Consider the following 17,683-nt stretch of genomic DNA (forward strand, 5'->3'; position numbering starts at 1 on the left):
ACCCGAAATGCTTTGAGATCGCAGGAAAAAGAAACATCGTTGTCTATGAAAAAGGCTTGCATATGCTGTTTCTGTGCTTATTAGCAATTCCACGTTTAGTAATCGTCGACTTCACCGATGCTTCTGTCCTCGTACACTTCGCTTGTCTCCACTATAAACATCGACGATGCTCTCACAATCTACCCATTTCAGGAATTTGGATTCATCGTACCGCCAAACACTCGTACTCATCATCTTCCCGACCCTCAAAATCCTTCCTAAACTGACTAGCACTCCATGCTTTGAAGATTTTTGTATGCATATCATCTGATACAGTTTGTTGTCTGTGGATTGAAAATGGAGAGCACTTTGCGTAACAACAGGAGAAGAAGTGGTTATGAGCCGTCGGATACTGAAACTGATTGGGTCGACAGTCCCAGGAGAGAAACTCAGAATAAGGGATTTGATATGCAGAGTAGGAGCAGAATTCCTATGGATGGTGTGGAAGTGATGCAATCCGCTGGCATGCTCGTAGAAATGGAGGCTCCATCCTCAGGTTCTTCTCGAAGGAGGCACAGTATATCGCCATATAAGCCGCGAGGAGAGCATGGTAATGCTCCCCCCCTTTCATATAATGATTTATATAAAAATCGTAGTCCTTTTACGCGTAGGACTTATTCTGATTTGGACAGAAACTCGAGTCCTTTTTCTAAGTCTGATCGGAGGACTAATCTCGATAGGAGTAAGAATAATGATTCTGGTGCAACTGTTTGTGAAATCGCACAATCCGAACAAAGGACTAATCCCGAAAACTATATTGAAAATGCGAGCCCTTTTTCAACATCCGAGCGTAGGAGATATGTTTCTTCATATAAAAGTGGTGGGAAGGTTCATGGTCTGGTTTATCAAAAGTCGAATCATGATTCAAGTAGAGGGAGAGAGAAATCTGATTACAGTAGGAGAACGGCATCTGCTCCCAGAACAAGGTTTAGAGAAAGGGGGCAACATATCAAATATGATCAAGGGGACGGGACAAAATTCCCCCCTTTGCCTCATGAAACTCCTCATAAGCATGCCCCTTTGGTGTCTGAAATCAATGAAATGCTTGCAAATGCTAAGGTTTCTAAAGAATCGGACAATCATGCTCCCAACTTTGAGAGCACTGATTCCATTTCTCCGGGGGACATTTTCTTTTCTAAGGACTATGGTGGCTTTCAGAAGGTGGTGCTTCCGAAAAAAGTTGGTGTCGATCCAAGAAAACCTCTCCCAAAACCACCTGGTTTTGTCGCCAGAAATCCTAGCTCTCAACAGGGGAATAAAGTGACCTTGAATTTCAATCACGATATTCAGGCAATTTCTCAAACAACAACAAACTCAAGCTCTGTTGTAAGCCGGCAAAGTAGTAACATAAGTGACTCGAGTGGTAGGACTAGTGCGAGTACGAAAAAATTCATAGCCAATAGAAGAAAAGGCCAGACAGATGCTTGGTTTTCATGCATTAAGAAAGGATCCTGCAAGAAGTTTCAAAAATCTCCGGAAAAGGAGAGACCTTTTGACGAAGCTTCATTTATTGAGAAAGCAATTGTGGTGGAAAGCTTGAGGCCATTTTGGGCTGATAAACACCAGCCTGGTTCATTGATTGGATTCACTTGCCATAAGCAGGAGGCTCAGCTTCTTCAACAACTTGTAAGGGGTTCTGTTTACATTCTTTGCAAATGACTTGTCTCTGGTTTCTGATAGAATAAATAAACTTAATCAACCAAATGAGGAAGAGAAAGATATATTTTACTCTCAGCCTGGATCAAATGCTAAAATATAATTATCTCCATCTCCAAATATGGTTTATTGATTCTTAATATTTTCATTGTTCATAGAAGACCAGTGAGATTTTCCCTCATATCTTGTTGAAAGGACCACCTGGTTCTGGTAAGAAGTCACTGACAATGGCTCTTCTGCGTGAAATATATGGTGATCCAGTTTGGAATGTATGTTCTTTTGTTCCTTATTGCGTATCTTTAATTTCATACACACAAATTTTGGGTACCTAACTGAAATCTACCTGAATTTTCCTTTGGCAGATATCTCATGATTTACGATACTTTCAGGTTATGGTATGTTGGCCACTGATGATTTTCTCAAACCCTTGCGTCTGTTAAAAATCTAGACATGGAAAGACTGAACAGTCACCGTAAATGTGCTCAATCCTTTTCATGTTCAGATTTAAAGTTTCCCAAATTGCCGATTGAGTTAATATTGCAAATGACAATACCTTGTTTTTTTGTGCAAAGTCCAAATCTAAATTCAGGTGTATATAATTAGTATTCTAGTGGACTAGTTTCCATGATAGCACCAAAAATACTGATATAATATTCAGTAAAAAACATTGAAGCCACAATGTCATGGGTAATAATTATTACGTAGCAAAAAGTTTGAGAAATAACACATACACATACAAATACCTGAGTTACTTTATACTTGGTTCATTTTTTATACTGTTGAAGCATGGATCTGGTGATCGTCATTATATATATATATACCTGAGTGACTTTATACTTGGTTCATTTTTTATACTGTTGAAGCATTGATCCGGTGATCATTATTATCTAGATTTAACCTTATTCTCAATGTCTTTCTCCGTCGTCCATCTATATTATTTCTTTCTAAAGCAATTACAATACTTCAAATTGAATTATCATTTTGTAATGCCAACAGGAGTCAAGACCTATGCAAGTAGTTGTTCCTGTAAGCTCAAGTTCTCACCATGTGGAACTTAATGTGTACATAGAGCCTAAGGCAGCATATGCACTAACAGCTTTGGTCAAGGAAATAAGCAGCAAATATACTGTCACCCCAGAAATCAGCACCGCAGCCATGAAGCCAGAGTATAAAGGTCTATTTTCATGTTCATGCTACTCTTTTTAATCATAAGCTTTAATTGTAGTATTAACTATTTTTTTGACTTGCAGTATTGGTTCTGTATGATGTTGACAAAGCCCCAGAAAACATACAACACCTTATAAAATGGATCATGGACTGTTACTCAGATTGTTGTAAGTTAATTCTTTGCTGTGAAGATGACGTAGATATCCTTGAGTCGGTTAAGAGCCGATGCAAAATTATCAAGGTTGAGGCTCCTGTGACACATGAAGTAAGTATGTATGATAAATAATATTTGTTAAATTTTAAAAGTCGTAATGTTATGTTGAAAAGAGAATTGGATGCAATACTGGATTTTTGTGGTTCATCCATGATGGAACACATCCACGGTACGATGCCCATATAAATAAGTTTCTATCTGTTAAATTTAGATTGAGATATAACTAACCTCTTTTTACATGTGAATATATTGACATGAACATGGCGGACAATGTATATTTCATAATCTTAATAATATCAATTCCAATTCTAGAATATACTCTTTGAATTTGGACTGTAATATTTACACAGCTTAATAAAAGAAGATTATATTGTCATATTCATATCATCAATGGTTTTTTTTTCTTCTTATTTTCCTTTCACCCGTAGGTCATGGAAGTTCTTCTCCAGATAGCAAAAAGAGAAGGGTTTGAATTACCAATGAGCTTTGCTGCTAAAATTGCAACCAAATCAAAGCAAAACCTGAGGCGAGCTGTCATGGCACTTGAAGCCTGTAAAGCACACAAGTATGTTCATTAATGGAAGATTTTTTAGGGCTAGTGGCCAGGATTTTTTTTGCTTTTTGGACTTAAATTAAGAACTTTCAGCTATCCCTTTGCGGAGGATCAACCTATTCCAATAGGATGGGAAGAGTCCCTCGTGGAACTTGCTGCTGATATTCTTGAAGATCCATCGCCTAAGAGGTATTAGTGCAATTATCATTTTTATAATGCTCTTTTGGTACCCATACTACAATATTATAGGATCAAGTTTTTGTTGGTGTACCAAAAATTATAGTTGATGCTACAGCTCGAAATTTTAAGTATATTCAGGCACCACATTTCAATTGATTTGCCATATAGTAAACCACTGATCGAGAACAACATGGCCAATTGTTTCTTTCTCACAATTACAATTCAAAAATTATTTCTTAAGTTAACTAAACATAGACAAAAGCATATATTACTACCTTGAAAGAGGTCTAAGAGCTTCATTTTTTACATCTACAAAGATATTTAACCCCACCACTGTTCTAAGTTGTCATGAATGTTGCACTTAACGGTAAACATGTGCATTTTGTCTTGGTCAGATTATTTATCATTCGTGGGAAGGTTCAGAAGCTTCTTGCTGATTTTGTTCATCCAAAATTGATTCTCCTGGTAACAGGCCAATATAAATTTTTTCCAGCACTGTTGATTGTATTACCTGTCTTATTTAGTTTGTATCATAACAAATAGCCAACTTTGCAGAAACTTGTTGAACAATACCTTCAGGGAGTTGAGCCAAAGTTGAAAAGGGAACTTTACTATTGGTACGCATACTATGTAAGTATCATTCTTTCACAACCTTTTCAATTTGCACGAATCAGAAAGTAAAGGCAAGCATATGAGCGATTGAATATCCATCTGCAGGATAAAAGACTCCCAAGTGGAACAATGGCCTTATTAAAGCTAGAAGGTAATGTTGATGGACCACTTCTAATCATTTGTTAATGCTTTAGAGATTATTTTTTATGGTTAGTGCCTGTGCAGTCTTTTGATGTTCACTGAATTTGAGTTGATGGTGCAGAATTTGTCGCCAAATTTATGAGTATATATAGGAAAAGCTCTTCAAGTCGGCACGTGTCATAGTGGCAAGAACAACATTCTCTCATGGCCTCTTATGTGCGTTAGAAGTTCAAGAAGTGGGAAAACTGTTTACGTGATTGTATTTTGTATTATCCTGTATACTGCTAATGGTGTAATTGTGAACGCATGGGAATCAGAAAAGTCCCAACCATTTGCTTCAATGTTTCAATAAAAAGTTATGGTGATGCATGATGCTATATTCCTATACCTATGTATATGTATGTATGTTTATGTATATATGTTGCGTGTNTGTTCTTGTAGGAAAAAAGATAAGAAAAAGAAAAGAATACTTATATTCGCAACCCTCCCGTCTCCCACAGAAGTATTATTTTTTTGGGGTACAAAACAAAAATATATAAAATTAGGTGGCACAGATCCATTGGTAGCTTTTCACATGTGTGTGTGTGTGTATATATATATTCCGATCACGAATCATCTAGTGCCGCACCGCACTCTCTCACTCTTTATATTATTCATTATTATTATACGGAAAGCTTCTAAATTCAATCTCTCTCCCTGTAAACTGTAAGTCACACTTCTCTTATCCCATTGTCATCAAGAAATATTGTTAAATAGTTGTCTTCTTTCTTTATTGTGTTTGGTATCTTTGATTATTATCCAAGTTTCGTTGTTGCGGTTGTTTTAGTGATTTACAAGTGAATTTGATTAATTGTTTTGGTAGAATCGTTGAAGCTTAATTTACAACAGCTGATTGATTCCAAGAAACTGGATGGCTGATGCATACTGCGTACGATAACTGGGAGTTGCTAGAAAATTAAATTAAATTTTAAAAAAATCATTTTTTTTTGCTGTCCGTATGCTTATCTCATAGCCACTTTACAGTTTCTTCACTTTGTTCAGTCTCATCCTTTCATGAAAAATGAATTCATCGTAACCTTTGATTTTTTTTTTTCTGTTTTTCTTTCATGGCATCTAAGAGTGTGAAAGAGAGGATGTTATATAAAAACATGCTTGTATTATTACAGCTCTATAAATTATATAACAATAAAACCTTATTGAATATCTATATATGTCTACATATATCAAATATGGATCCACGATTTTATACCGTAATTTAATCTTATCAAATATCTGTCTCTCTAACTTTAAAGAGTTGGTCTTTCTCATGGATCTTTATTCGTGAGACGGATCACTCATGTCTATATTTACAATAAAAATTAATATATTTGACATAAAAAGTATTACTTTTTCGTGGATGATCGGTATAGAATGTCCATTTTACAAAATTGACACGTGAGACCGTCTCACTGGAGTTTTTGTGAACTTTAAATAATTAAATAATATATCAAACACGAATTTATTTTTGTAATGATTGATTTCATGGGAATCTTTCCTAAAAATATTGATATTGTGGTTTTATTTATAAAATTAGTTGAGTATGGGCGACAGCCAGGGAGAATACAAGACCGGGAAAAGTTCGGCAAACTCTCATGTTGCTCTTAACGAAAGAATTCTAGCCTCTATGTCACGGAGAACTGTGGCTGCTCATCCATGGCATGACTTGGAAATTGGTAATATTTATACCCAAACTATTGAATCGTGAAGAAGATTCGAAACTTGTATTTTTTTTGGGCTAAAGTTGTGCATTAAATTTGCTTTTTCAGTTTATTTGAGATGAGAATATTGGTTTTCCTAATATAATTCTAGTGAGTGGTAGGGGTAGTAAACTAAAACTTGATGAAGTTAGAGGATGAAATTATATAGTTACATAACTATAGTATTTATATATATATATATATATATATATATATATACATATAGAAATTTAAGATTTAAGATGACCTCTTTTTTTATTTCTAGAATCAACCTCTTCGGGAGCCATAGCCATTCTTTATTCCTATCTGATTTTCTTTCTCTACTCTGCATTACATACGTTTTTAATCAAATTTTGTGATATGCAGGGCCAGGGGCACCAGCAACTTTCAACTGTGTGAGTGATTCTTCTCTTCATTTGGCCCTTTTTTAATATTGTAAATTTCAAAATCATTGTCAGCATGTTTTTTCTTTAAAAAAAATGTGATGATAATGTTCAATGTATGTTTAATGTGATTGTCTTTGTTATTATAGTATTTTGATCTGTAGTAACTTGGCAGGTGATTGAAATTGGTAAAGGCAGCAAGGTTAAATATGAGCTTGACAAAAACAGCGGCCTCATCAAGGTGGGGAATTAACTTCCATGTACTTTTATGTGAAGCAAAACACTACTTGTATGCTGATCAGTTTGGTTTTTCTTTTTTGACGAAAAAAGATTTGTTTGAAGTTAATCTATACCTTTCGGAAAATGTGTTTGATTATATTTGTGAGTTCTATTAACTAACAATCTTTCTAGGAATCCATAATAGAAGATTTTGTTTCTTTTTGCCAATGAACTCAACGGTTCAATCTTCTGTTACTTTGGCTAAGAGAGCAAATGGGCATGCATGGCCTTAAAACCACACGTCATAACATTGCACGGAATAAGAGAAGTCTGGGTTTCCAGAAACATGATAGGATCTACTTTTGCAAAACAATCTCCATTTCTGCAATTTTTCATAATAATGTTCTTCCGTGTTCTTCATATACGCACTCAGTTTAGTCAATGCCGGTTCCTTCTATGTTCAAGAGCAGAATGAAAATTTGCTTTATGTTGTGTTTTCCATCTTTGTAGTGAAGTACTAAAAAAAGTAATTTTGTTACAGGTTGATCGAGTGCTCTACTCATCTGTTGTCTATCCACACAACTATGGTTTCATCCCACGAACCCTTTGTGAAGATAGTGATCCTTTGGATGTTCTAGTTCTGATGCAGGTTGCTCCGACTTGATAAATTTCATTTTTTATGTTTACTGCTGGAAATTTATATGTCTTGCTCATAATTTTTGTGGGTTCTGCACAGGAACCTGTACTACCAGGTACTTTCCTCCGTGCACGTGCCATTGGGCTGATGCCAATGATAGATCAGGTAGGCTTTTCACTATTCTGGAACGCTGGTACAGTATTTTACTTCGCCAAATTGATGCTTCTTGATTAAATTTAGTCTCTGCATGTCTTGAAAACCTCTAAAAGCAGTATTTAGTTCAACGTGTAAACTACATTTTCGAAGAGGAATTGTGGGAAGAACATATTTTATGGAATGTATTAGGGGGCAACAATTGGCCCCATTATCTTATGTGGTTGTATGTGTGATGGCATAGTGATTACAACGCAGCATTGGCTTACTATATATGATTTTAAAAAGAATTTGAGTTGCACCATGATTCAGGGACACATGTTAGATTCTAAAAATTTACAAGTTGGTGCAACCTTTTGGAGCAGGATGGATAGATGGCAGCCACAATTGACCCCTGTATCCCTAAAACTTTTAAACTGGTAGCAGAGTATCAAGGCATCCCTGGATATTCTTCCAAGTTATATTTGTAACTGAAATAGATTGTTTTGTAAAACTGATAGCTCAGAGGAATTCATTCAATCCACAGGGTGAAAAGGATGACAAAATAATTGCGGTATGTGCTGATGACCCTGAGTTTCGCCATCACGAGGACATAAAGGATCTTCCACCACACCGCCTGGCTGAAATCCGCCGCTTCTTTGAGGACTGTATCCTCTTAGCAATCATCAATCACTACTTATTATTCACTCATTCATCTTTTATATTTTATACATCGTGGGCATTTTGAAAGAAATCCTTTTTTGAGCTAAAATTTGATACACAAGTATTTTAACTCAGAGTCGAGCTGTTTTTATTTGTTACTAGTTTAGCCCCCAATCCAAGTTACTGACAGCAAAAACCAAAAATGAATAGTTAATAGTTTATAGCTTATGTTTGATCATATTCTAGGTCCTTGACTTGTATTAAATAGACAAAAAGAATGAGAACAAAGAAGTTGCAGTTGAAGACTTCCTGCCAGCTAAAGCAGCTATTGATGCAGTCAGGCACTCCATGTGAGTCCAAAGATTCAACGAAAATCAGCTTCAAGTTTTTTAAACATGAACATGTGGATAATTCACATAAATCACATAATTTCATGTTAAATCATTAAGAATTTGACTAAAAAGTTAAGTGAAATGAAACCTAAAGCCATAATTCCGAATTATTTAAAATGTGTCTCGATCTTCCAGATTTTTCCGTTTTTTCCTTGAGATAATCATTTAGTTTTCTATTTCTTAATGTGAGAGAATATGAAACATGATTATGCATGATTCATCTATATAGATAATGTTTATCATTATCTTCTGATATTTCTGTTTTAGCTAATAATAAAATAGAAATTAAACTTATGTCTCTACACATTAAATGTCCATGACCTATTAGATATATTAAATCTCAATAGTCAAAACTTTAACCGATCACTTTAATTTTGTACTTAACTTAATAGACAACTCTCAAAGCATAATTATTTAGATATGATCTCATATAAATAAAATTGATCTAACAATCTCCCACTTGGACTATATGCGTAACTTTATAATTATGTTTGTGAAAATAACCTTATGAGCTCAAAAATGTTGTCATTTCGAAATGTATCTATAACCAATCTTGTCCATCAATCACATCAACATATGATCAAAGCAGTCTTCGTTATACTCAAGGTAACTAAGACCAATCAGTGATCACATATGTTAACACAACTGAATGACATGAATTATGAAGTGGATGTGTAGCATGGAAATTTCATGCAATGTGATAATAACATGCCTACTTCCAACTTGTCATCCCTAAACCTTATTGAGATCAAACTTTAAACCATAATCATAGTGTAACTTAACTTGAAATTTAATTCTGCAGAAAATAAATCTACATATCTGTAACTGAAAATGTCTACAATTGAAAAGCATTTAAAATAACAAAGTATCACTAAAACTGAATTTCATCAATTGACATAACACTCATACGAGTAATGTGCTTATGAAACTGTTTGGGTGGTAATATCTTAGTAAGTGGATATGCAACCATGAAGTTTTTACTGATATGCTCAATAGACAACTTTCTAATATGAATTTTTTTTAACAACCAGGAACTTGATGTCAATATGTTTTGACTTCTTCGAACTCCTATTATTATTGGAATACATAACTGTTGATTTATTGTCATAATGTGTTCTTAGTGGTCTTTCAATGCCATCAACGATACGCAGTCCCGTGACAAAATTTTGCAGCTATATTCCATGATTGGATGTCTCATTACACGCTACAAACTCAGTTGTCATGGTGAAAGATATATGTAGCCCGACAAAGATTTCATACTATTTTGGCATCTGACAAAATCGGAGTTAGTATACCAATAATCTCAAGCTGATCCAACCTTTGATATATGAGCATGTAATCTTTTGTTCTCTGTAGGTACTGTAAGACTCTTTTGACTAATTTCCAATGTTCATCTCCTAGATTACTTAAATATCGCCCCAACATTCTTGTTACGTACGCAATATCTGGACGTGTACAAAAATGAGCATAAATCAGACTCTCCGCTAAATATGTATAGGGAATCTTCTGCATTTTCTTTTCCTCAAAATCATTATTGAGACATTTTTCAATATTGTCTCCTTAGCCACATGGACATCCGTTGGTTTAGGGATGACCAACTCTATATCGTTGCTAGCGAACAACAAAATGTCATCAACATATAACTTATGACACACACAATCATCGACCAAATTCATCTCAAAACCAAACGGGATTATCACTTGATGAAATTTGAAATACCATTGTCGAGATGTCTGCTTGAGCCTTAAATGTATTTCTTTAATTTGCAAACCATATTATTTATGTCTTTGGACACAAAATTTCTGGTTGCACCATATAAATCGTTTCATCAAAGACACCATTTAGAAACGCATTCTTTACATCCATCTGATGAAGCTCAAGATCGAAATGCACCACCAAAGCCATTATAATCCTTAAAGAGTCTTTCGAAGAAATCAAAGAGAAAGTCTCTTCATAATCAATATCTTCTCTCTGTGTAAAACATTTAGTGACAAGGCGAGCCTTATATCTTTCCGCATTGCCTCTCGAATCCCCATTGGTTTTAAATATCTATTTGCAACCAATAGGCTTCGTACCTTTAGGCTAATGGGACAAGATCTATACGTCATTATCTTTCAAAGACTAAATCTCCTCATTCATGAAATCATTCCACTTTTGAGAGTTAGAAATTTCCATGGCATGACTGAAGTTGATAGGATCATCGTCCATCATTCTAATGTATACCTCATGTTTTTGAAGAAATACAATATAATCATCTGATATTGCATTTCTCCGCTCTCTAGTGATCTCCTTAATAGCATAGGTTCTGTAGGTGCTTGAGTTTGTTCATCTGGAATATGAGGATCTCCAATGTTGATTTATGTATTGTGTCTTGTACTCTTGATAAAAGTGAGTAATGTGATCTTAATCAATGTCCAAGACATATGTGTGAATATTTACATATTTTTATTCAAAGACAATATCACTTACTTTATCTCCCATTACAAACTCAACATCATCAAAGAAACGGGCATTTTCAGAGTAAAAAATCGACTTAATTGTGGGATCATAAAACTTGTACCTCTAGATCTTTAAGAGTATCTAATAAAATAACAGTTGATCGTCCTTGACTCCAATTTTTTTTCATTAGTCTTATAAGAACTTACCCTAGCTGGACATCCCCAAACGTACAGATCTTTAAGATTAGACTTTTTGCTTGTCCAAAGTTCACGAGTTTGGTTGCTACCTTAATTGGAACTTTGCTAAGTATATATGTTACGGTCTTTAGTGACTCACCCCAAAGTGATTCTGGTAAGATAGAATGACTAATCACACACCTCACCATGTCTTTAAGCGTTCTGTTCGCCTTTCAGCAACACCATTCGTAGTGGGTGAACCCTGCATAATGTACTATCGGACGATACATTATTCCTATAGTAATCTAGCTCCTAGACGTTGTTCATCCCAACCATCATATCTACCATAATATTCACCACCACGGTTAGATCTGACGCTTTTAATCTTTAAGCCAAGTTGATTTTCAACTTCAATTTTATAACTTTTGAACACATCCAATGACTGTTTTTTATGGATGAGATAAATGAAGACATATCTTGAAAAATCTTCTGTGAACGTTATAAAATATTGTTGACCATTTCAAGAAGTTGAAGGGAGTGATCCACAAATATCAATATGTATAAGTTCTAAGACGCCTAAACTCCTGTTGGCTTCAAATATCTTTTCGTTGGTTTGTTTTCCCTTTATACAATTAACACAATTATTAAAAGTTGTGTAATATAAAGGTTCGAGAATTTCGTCTGACACAAGTCTTCTTATTCTCTTTACAGAGATAAGACCTAATCTCTTGTGTCATAACTTAGCTGAATTATCATTTGTTAATTTTCTTTCAGTGCCTCTACTTGTTTGTAGGGATTCATTAAATGAAGTAATAACATCGAAAGAATAAAGATTATTGTATCTTAATAAAGAACCAGAACCAACCAATTTTGAATCATGAAAAAAACTGAATATTTCATTTCAAATGAACAAGAATAACTGAATTTATCCAATGCAAAAATAGAAATCAAATTCCGTATAAAAGAAGGTACAATGTATGTTTCAAAAAGATCCAAATATATTCAGTCTTTAACAATAATCTAAATTTCTTGTTGCCTTAACTTCAACTCTATTGTCGTCTCCAACATAGATGAATCTTTCAGCATCACTTAGTTTTCAACAATCCAGGCAACCCTGCATAGACACACTGATATGAGTTGTTGCACTAGAATCTATCCAACAGGTGTGTCTAGGTACTCAAGTTAAATCAACATCAAAACAAACTATATGCAGAAGCATACCTTTCTTTGCACGCCAAGCGTGATAATTTGTGCATTGCTTCTTTATATGCACATCACTGCCACGGAAGAAACAACTAGTACTTTGAGAATTACTAGGATTCTTCTGTTGTTTCTTCAGAGGATATGTATCTGAAGCTTCCTTATCCTTCATTTTCTTTCCTTTATCTTTCGAGGTATATACATAATGAGCACTTTCAGTCCTATCTTGCTTCAACTTTTCCTATTCTTGAACACGATGCAGGATGAGCTCATTCAGAGACCAAATCTCTTTCTGACAGTTACAGCTCACCTGAGCTGGTTAAACTGAGGAAGAAGAGATATCACAACCAGATGCACCAACAAGTCCTCATAGAGGTTAAGCTTCAGTACTTTCAACCTTGAAGCAAGAATAGACATTTTCATAATGTACTCCCTTCTGTTGCCCTTACTCATGTATATGATTGAAACGAGGCTTGCCAAAAAAGTACCAATTTCAGACTTTTCACTTTTAGCAAACTTATTTTCTAGGTCCTGAAAGAAAGTCTTAGTCGTAGCAATGTCACTAGACATTGTGCCCTGAATGTTTCTAGGATTACTATCTTCATAATCATCATACACATGCAATTCGATCTCTCCAACCTTTCAAACTCCTTCTTTTAATCAGATGTAATCTTATCAATAATGGCAGGAGGAGAGTCGACCTTATCGCAAGGTCTAAATCCAGACTCCGAGAACTATCGGTAAATTCTCTTGCCATAATTTAAAGTTCGAGCCATTTAACATAGGAATAATATTTATGTTGGAATGAATATTCGCATGAGTCAAATATGAAATAGTGAACAAAAAACCAAATATACATGTTCCAACAAATATCCAAATAAAATAATCAATAAATTCAAATAACAAAAACTCCATAAATAGGATATCGAGCACTCTTAAAGATTAACTTGTAAGTAATATCTTGGCGCAGCAGTCTAATACTGATAGTAAGTATCATGTCAAATAACAACATTTTTTTGGGCCAATTTATTATTCACATGAAAAACGAACAATTATCACATGTTTATCACCACAAGTGCATATGTAATTATATTAACTATTAATCTTCCTTTGAGCCGATCGATATTCATATAAATCACACATACCAAAATCTTTTTGTATTTCAAAATAAAAATTAATTTACATAAAAGAGATCACTCTGACGACATTTTATTTCAATCATTCTATTTGAAAAGACATATAAATTTATCATTATTTGAATAATTGAGAATTTAATCTTAAATTGAATAAACCTCAACCGTAAAAAAAAATCGGAAAATAATTTGCGGCACGCGCGGGGGGCGCCTCGAAATCGCGCCTGCTACTGTCCTTAACGTCACGCGCCCAAAATTCACGCCCCTGTGCACCTCAGACTGTCCTGGATTCTTTTGGGCGTGCCCTAAGTCGATTTTTGCAAAAAAAAAAAAATTTAACCCAAATTTTCGTTTTTCCTCTAAAAATATTTTTTTGAACAAAAAATGGACAGAAAATCGGAGTCTTTTGCCGAATCCTTATATTTTTCAACCAAAATCTCTTTACTAAAACTGAAACTTTAAAAGATTTGTTTTCAACAAAAATATTTTCGAGTTGAAATCATATCGAAAAAATTTCAAACAAAATTTTCCTTTCTAGATTTGGAACCAAAAAATATCTTAAATATATTAAACAAATTTTAATGATTTAAAGATGAGTGGCTCTGATACCACTTGTTGTAGAAAATCCAAATAAACCACAGAATCCATCATACTAATTCATTAAGAATTTGTCTAAAAACTTAAGTGGTATCGTACTTGAAACCATAATCCTGAATTCTTTAGAACGTATCTTGATCTTCCAGATCTACGCGTTCTTTTTCTTTTAGAGAATCATTTATTTTTCTTTTTTGAACTATTTTCCTAATGGAGGAGAAAATAAAGAATATAATTACACGCGATCAGCGGACAATGACTCATATATAGATAATGTCTATAATTATCTTTTTGCTATTTTTGTTTTAGTCCATCATAAAACCAGAAATTAAACTTATGTCTCTATACATTAAATGCCCACAACCTATTAGATACATTAAATCCTAATAGCCAAGACTTTAACCGATCACTTTAATTTTATGTTTAACTTAATAGATAATTCACAACGCATAATTATTTAGATATATAAATAAAATTGATCCAACAGAACATCCGTCTTTAATTATCCGATGTGATAATTTTTTTAGTAATTTTCTTAATCCTTTTCTTTTTCCAATTTGCAGGGATCTGTATGCTTCCTATATTGTGGAATGCTTGAGGAAGTGACGAAAGAAGCCAAGCTCACATCAGCGTATCCTGTTGGTTGTTTAGTCTTTCGGGGAGTGAGGGTAACCTTATTTAGAATCAATAATTTCATAAAGAAATGAACCATTTTCTGGAGAATTTTGGCTTCTCAATGATGAAAGCCAAAATCAAGAAAAAAACAAAGATATGATGTCTGCCATCCGAAGTTGTAAAATTAAGTAGGTACACCTACCTGTCCAGTGAATTTGCTGATGATATAAAATTCGAAATAAATTCGTGAAACTCTTTAAATTCAAAATAGATTTTTATTTCCTGCTTCTTGATGATATCACTTGTGTTAGAATTTTGAAAAGGGTTCCAAAAAATATGCTTTCGTGCGTATTTATCATCGCCCCTTTTTGTTTTTTTGAATAATTAATAATTATGATTTAGAAACATTTTAAATTCAAATGTTCTTTAGACTTTTGTGTCTATCTTTTATTGTTTGGTTGGTATGAGTTATAAATTTGCAAATGTTAGTAAGTTGTCGTAAGAGTTGATCTATTGACTTATCATCCGGTAGATTGATAGGGTTTGTCATCCTGATGATTGTGAGTGCTATGATTTCTGATGAGAGTCTGACTTTTGTTGGATTGATTGAGAATATATAAAGGTTAGTATATATCAAAGTATTTAGCGGAACCTTTCGAAAATGAAAGAAGATGAGACGTAAAGGGATTTGGTCATCGAACTTCTAGAATAAAATATGTGTGTTCATTTGTCTGTAATCTTTTAATCGGTTAAAACACATATTTGGTTTCGGTTTTAAGTTTTATATATCAGTTTCACCAAAATATTTGTTGCATTAGTTCGAGGTTTTAAAATTTCATTTTAAACACGAGTGCTCAAGCTTAAAGTGCATGATCAAATTAAAATTTTAAACTTTCATTGCGTCTTGAAAATAAGAAAATTATACACCAATATAAAGATGTTTAATGTGAAGCCCTTCTGATGATTGAGTCAATACTCAAACAAAACATGAGATTGAAAGAGATTTGTGCTGAGTGATAGTAATGTGGGAATGAATCAAACTGTAATGCATACCTTGATATTTACGATAGACAAATTGTTGTGGTGTTGTTTTTCTTGTGTCTAAATCGCAGCGGAAGTTTTAAAATATCTTATAATATCAAAAAACATCAACATCTTTTAACATTTATTATATTATTTTATCCAAACACTTTAACAACTTGTTTTCAAAATAAGACTTTACAACTTATAAGCCCTTAAAATAATTTATAAAATCTAGGAACTTATAAGTTGCATTTAATAAACTTAACCGAACACCCTCTTAGTCCGGAAAATTTCACCCTACCTTGTGGGGCCATAAAGTGATCAAAGGCCCAGATTTAATCACACATACACCCCATGAGGTGATCAAAGGCCCAGATTTAATCACCATGTAAAATCAATGGCTCAGATCTTGTGGGGGCACTGCCCCCACAGGTAGCATCGACACTACCTCTTAGTCCTTCGTTTTGCGTAATTTTTCCTGATTTAGTCCTCATATGAACTACAAAGTTCAAATGATGGAAAATAAGCATATGATACATTGATAATTTCTGATCTAGTACCTTTCATTTTATTGCATTTTCTCGATTTAGTCCTTTGTTTTTAAAGTATCCCGAGTTATTCCTTCGTTTTACATATTTTCTCGTTTTAGTTTCCTATTGACCATACGATTAAAATACACATAAAAATAAGCATTTAACTCGTAATAAAAATTTCTACCAGTCGAAAGAACCTGTATTTCTCCTAAAATCAAAATATATATTTATTGATAAATCCTAAATCAAGATCAAAATAATCCCCACAAGACCCTGCCAGTAGTCACCTAAGCTCTCATCTTCTGCCTTTTCCAGTAGTTCCTATCCTTCAATCTCTGTACGTACTGACTCAATTTTTCTATTTTTGAACTCTTCACAATTACATCTAAAGATTCATGCTTATATTGTCTTGAGTTATATGAAAGAGCCTCATGTCAACTTATCAATTTTGAGAAATCCTCATTGTCATTCAGTCCTAACACTAATGAACAGGTATGTGATCAAATAAAATCTGCTCTGGCTATTCCAATAGTGCAGGGACATGATGTGTATTTAGGCATTCCTGTCGCCTCATGTAGAAGCAAAAAGATACAATTTCGTTACTTGGTTAAAAGGATTGTGGATAGAATCCAAGGATGGGGAAATAAATTCTTTTCTGTCGGAGGCAAGGAAACCCTGATTAAATCTGTTCTTCAGGCCATTCCCACATATGCTATGTCATGTTTTCGAATCCCGAAGTCTATTTGCGAGGAGATTGAGCGAGAATGTGCTAACTTCTGGTGGGGTAAGGAAGAAGGGAGGAGGCACCTGCACTGGAAAAAATGGAGTGATCTTTGCAAGCCGAAATGCCAGGGCGGGTTGGGCTTTCGACATCTTGAGACATTCAATAGAGTGTTGATGGCTAAGCAGGTTTGGCGCATTATTACTAAGCCAGGTTCTTTGGTTGCACGAGTCCTGAAAGCAAGGTATTTTCGTCATCAAGATATTATGAATGCATCCCTTGGAAGTAATCCTTCTTACATTTGGAGATCGATATTATGGAGTAGACCACTTCTGGAAAAGGGGTTGTGTTGGAAAGTGGGAGATGGCTCGAAAATTCCTACTTTTGGAGAGCGCTGGATTCCAGGGACACGAGATTGTGTGCCCCCTCCTCCTGAGTCGGAACACTTTGCTACAGTTAGTACCCTCCTCAATAGGAAGTCTTGGAATGAACCTCTAATCCACAATCTCTTCCTTCCCCATCTTG

At 34.4% G+C, this 17,683-nt stretch overlaps 2 protein-coding genes across 4 annotated transcripts; both read left to right on the top strand.

Annotated features, from left to right (window-relative positions):
- The first annotated feature begins 51 nt into the window (after nucleotides 1-51).
- LOC140982931 (uncharacterized) lies at nucleotides 52-4,945 on the top strand. Of its 2 annotated transcripts, none has more exons than XM_073449721.1 (11): nucleotides 52-1,665; nucleotides 1,854-1,964; nucleotides 2,058-2,090; nucleotides 2,692-2,869; nucleotides 2,946-3,127; nucleotides 3,505-3,641; nucleotides 3,723-3,818; nucleotides 4,205-4,274; nucleotides 4,365-4,439; nucleotides 4,527-4,572; nucleotides 4,684-4,945. In XM_073449721.1, the coding sequence occupies exons 1-11, from the start codon at nucleotides 337-339 to the stop codon at nucleotides 4,743-4,745; spliced, it is 2,319 nt and encodes a 772-aa protein (XP_073305822.1). In that variant the 5' UTR covers nucleotides 52-336; the 3' UTR covers nucleotides 4,746-4,945. The 2 variants fall into 2 exon arrangements, with proteins under 2 accessions (XP_073305822.1, XP_073305823.1); XM_073449722.1 differs by having other exon boundaries at nucleotides 1,857-1,964.
- Nucleotides 4,946-5,126: 181 nt separating this feature from the next.
- Nucleotides 5,127-15,177, top strand: LOC140982932 (soluble inorganic pyrophosphatase 4-like). 2 transcript variants are annotated; one of them, XM_073449724.1, is made up of 9 exons: nucleotides 5,127-5,267; nucleotides 6,136-6,274; nucleotides 6,665-6,693; nucleotides 6,857-6,922; nucleotides 7,442-7,549; nucleotides 7,637-7,702; nucleotides 8,217-8,337; nucleotides 8,601-8,682; nucleotides 14,830-15,177. In XM_073449724.1, the coding sequence occupies exons 2-9, from the start codon at nucleotides 6,142-6,144 to the stop codon at nucleotides 14,870-14,872; spliced, it is 648 nt and encodes a 215-aa protein (XP_073305825.1). In that variant the 5' UTR covers nucleotides 5,127-5,267; nucleotides 6,136-6,141; the 3' UTR covers nucleotides 14,873-15,177. The 2 variants fall into 2 exon arrangements, with proteins under 2 accessions (XP_073305825.1, XP_073305824.1); XM_073449723.1 differs by lacking the exon at nucleotides 5,127-5,267 and adding an exon at nucleotides 5,458-5,490.
- Nucleotides 15,178-17,683: the final 2,506 nt, after the last annotated feature.

This window comes from Primulina huaijiensis, chromosome 8 (assembly GCF_012295235.1).
Source record: "Primulina huaijiensis isolate GDHJ02 chromosome 8, ASM1229523v2, whole genome shotgun sequence".
Taxonomy (NCBI): Eukaryota; Viridiplantae; Streptophyta; class Magnoliopsida; order Lamiales; family Gesneriaceae; genus Primulina; species Primulina huaijiensis.

Bases quoted from the DNA above. Each gene is read 5' to 3' on its own strand.
- LOC140982931 (XM_073449721.1), top strand. From the start codon at position 337: ATGGAGAGCACTTTGCGTAACAACAGGAGAAGAAGTGGTTATGAGCCG. The intron at 3,128-3,504 runs GTAAGTATGTAT...TTTCACCCGTAG, and splicing joins AGGCTCCTGTGACACATGAA to GTCATGGAAGTTCTTCTCCA. The intron at 3,642-3,722 runs GTATGTTCATTA...AAGAACTTTCAG, and splicing joins GAAGCCTGTAAAGCACACAA to CTATCCCTTTGCGGAGGATC.
- LOC140982932 (XM_073449723.1), top strand. The intron at 8,338-8,600 runs GTATCCTCTTAG...TGTATTAAATAG, and splicing joins CCGCCGCTTCTTTGAGGACT to ACAAAAAGAATGAGAACAAA. The intron at 8,683-14,829 runs GTGAGTCCAAAG...TCCAATTTGCAG, and splicing joins GATGCAGTCAGGCACTCCAT to GGATCTGTATGCTTCCTATA.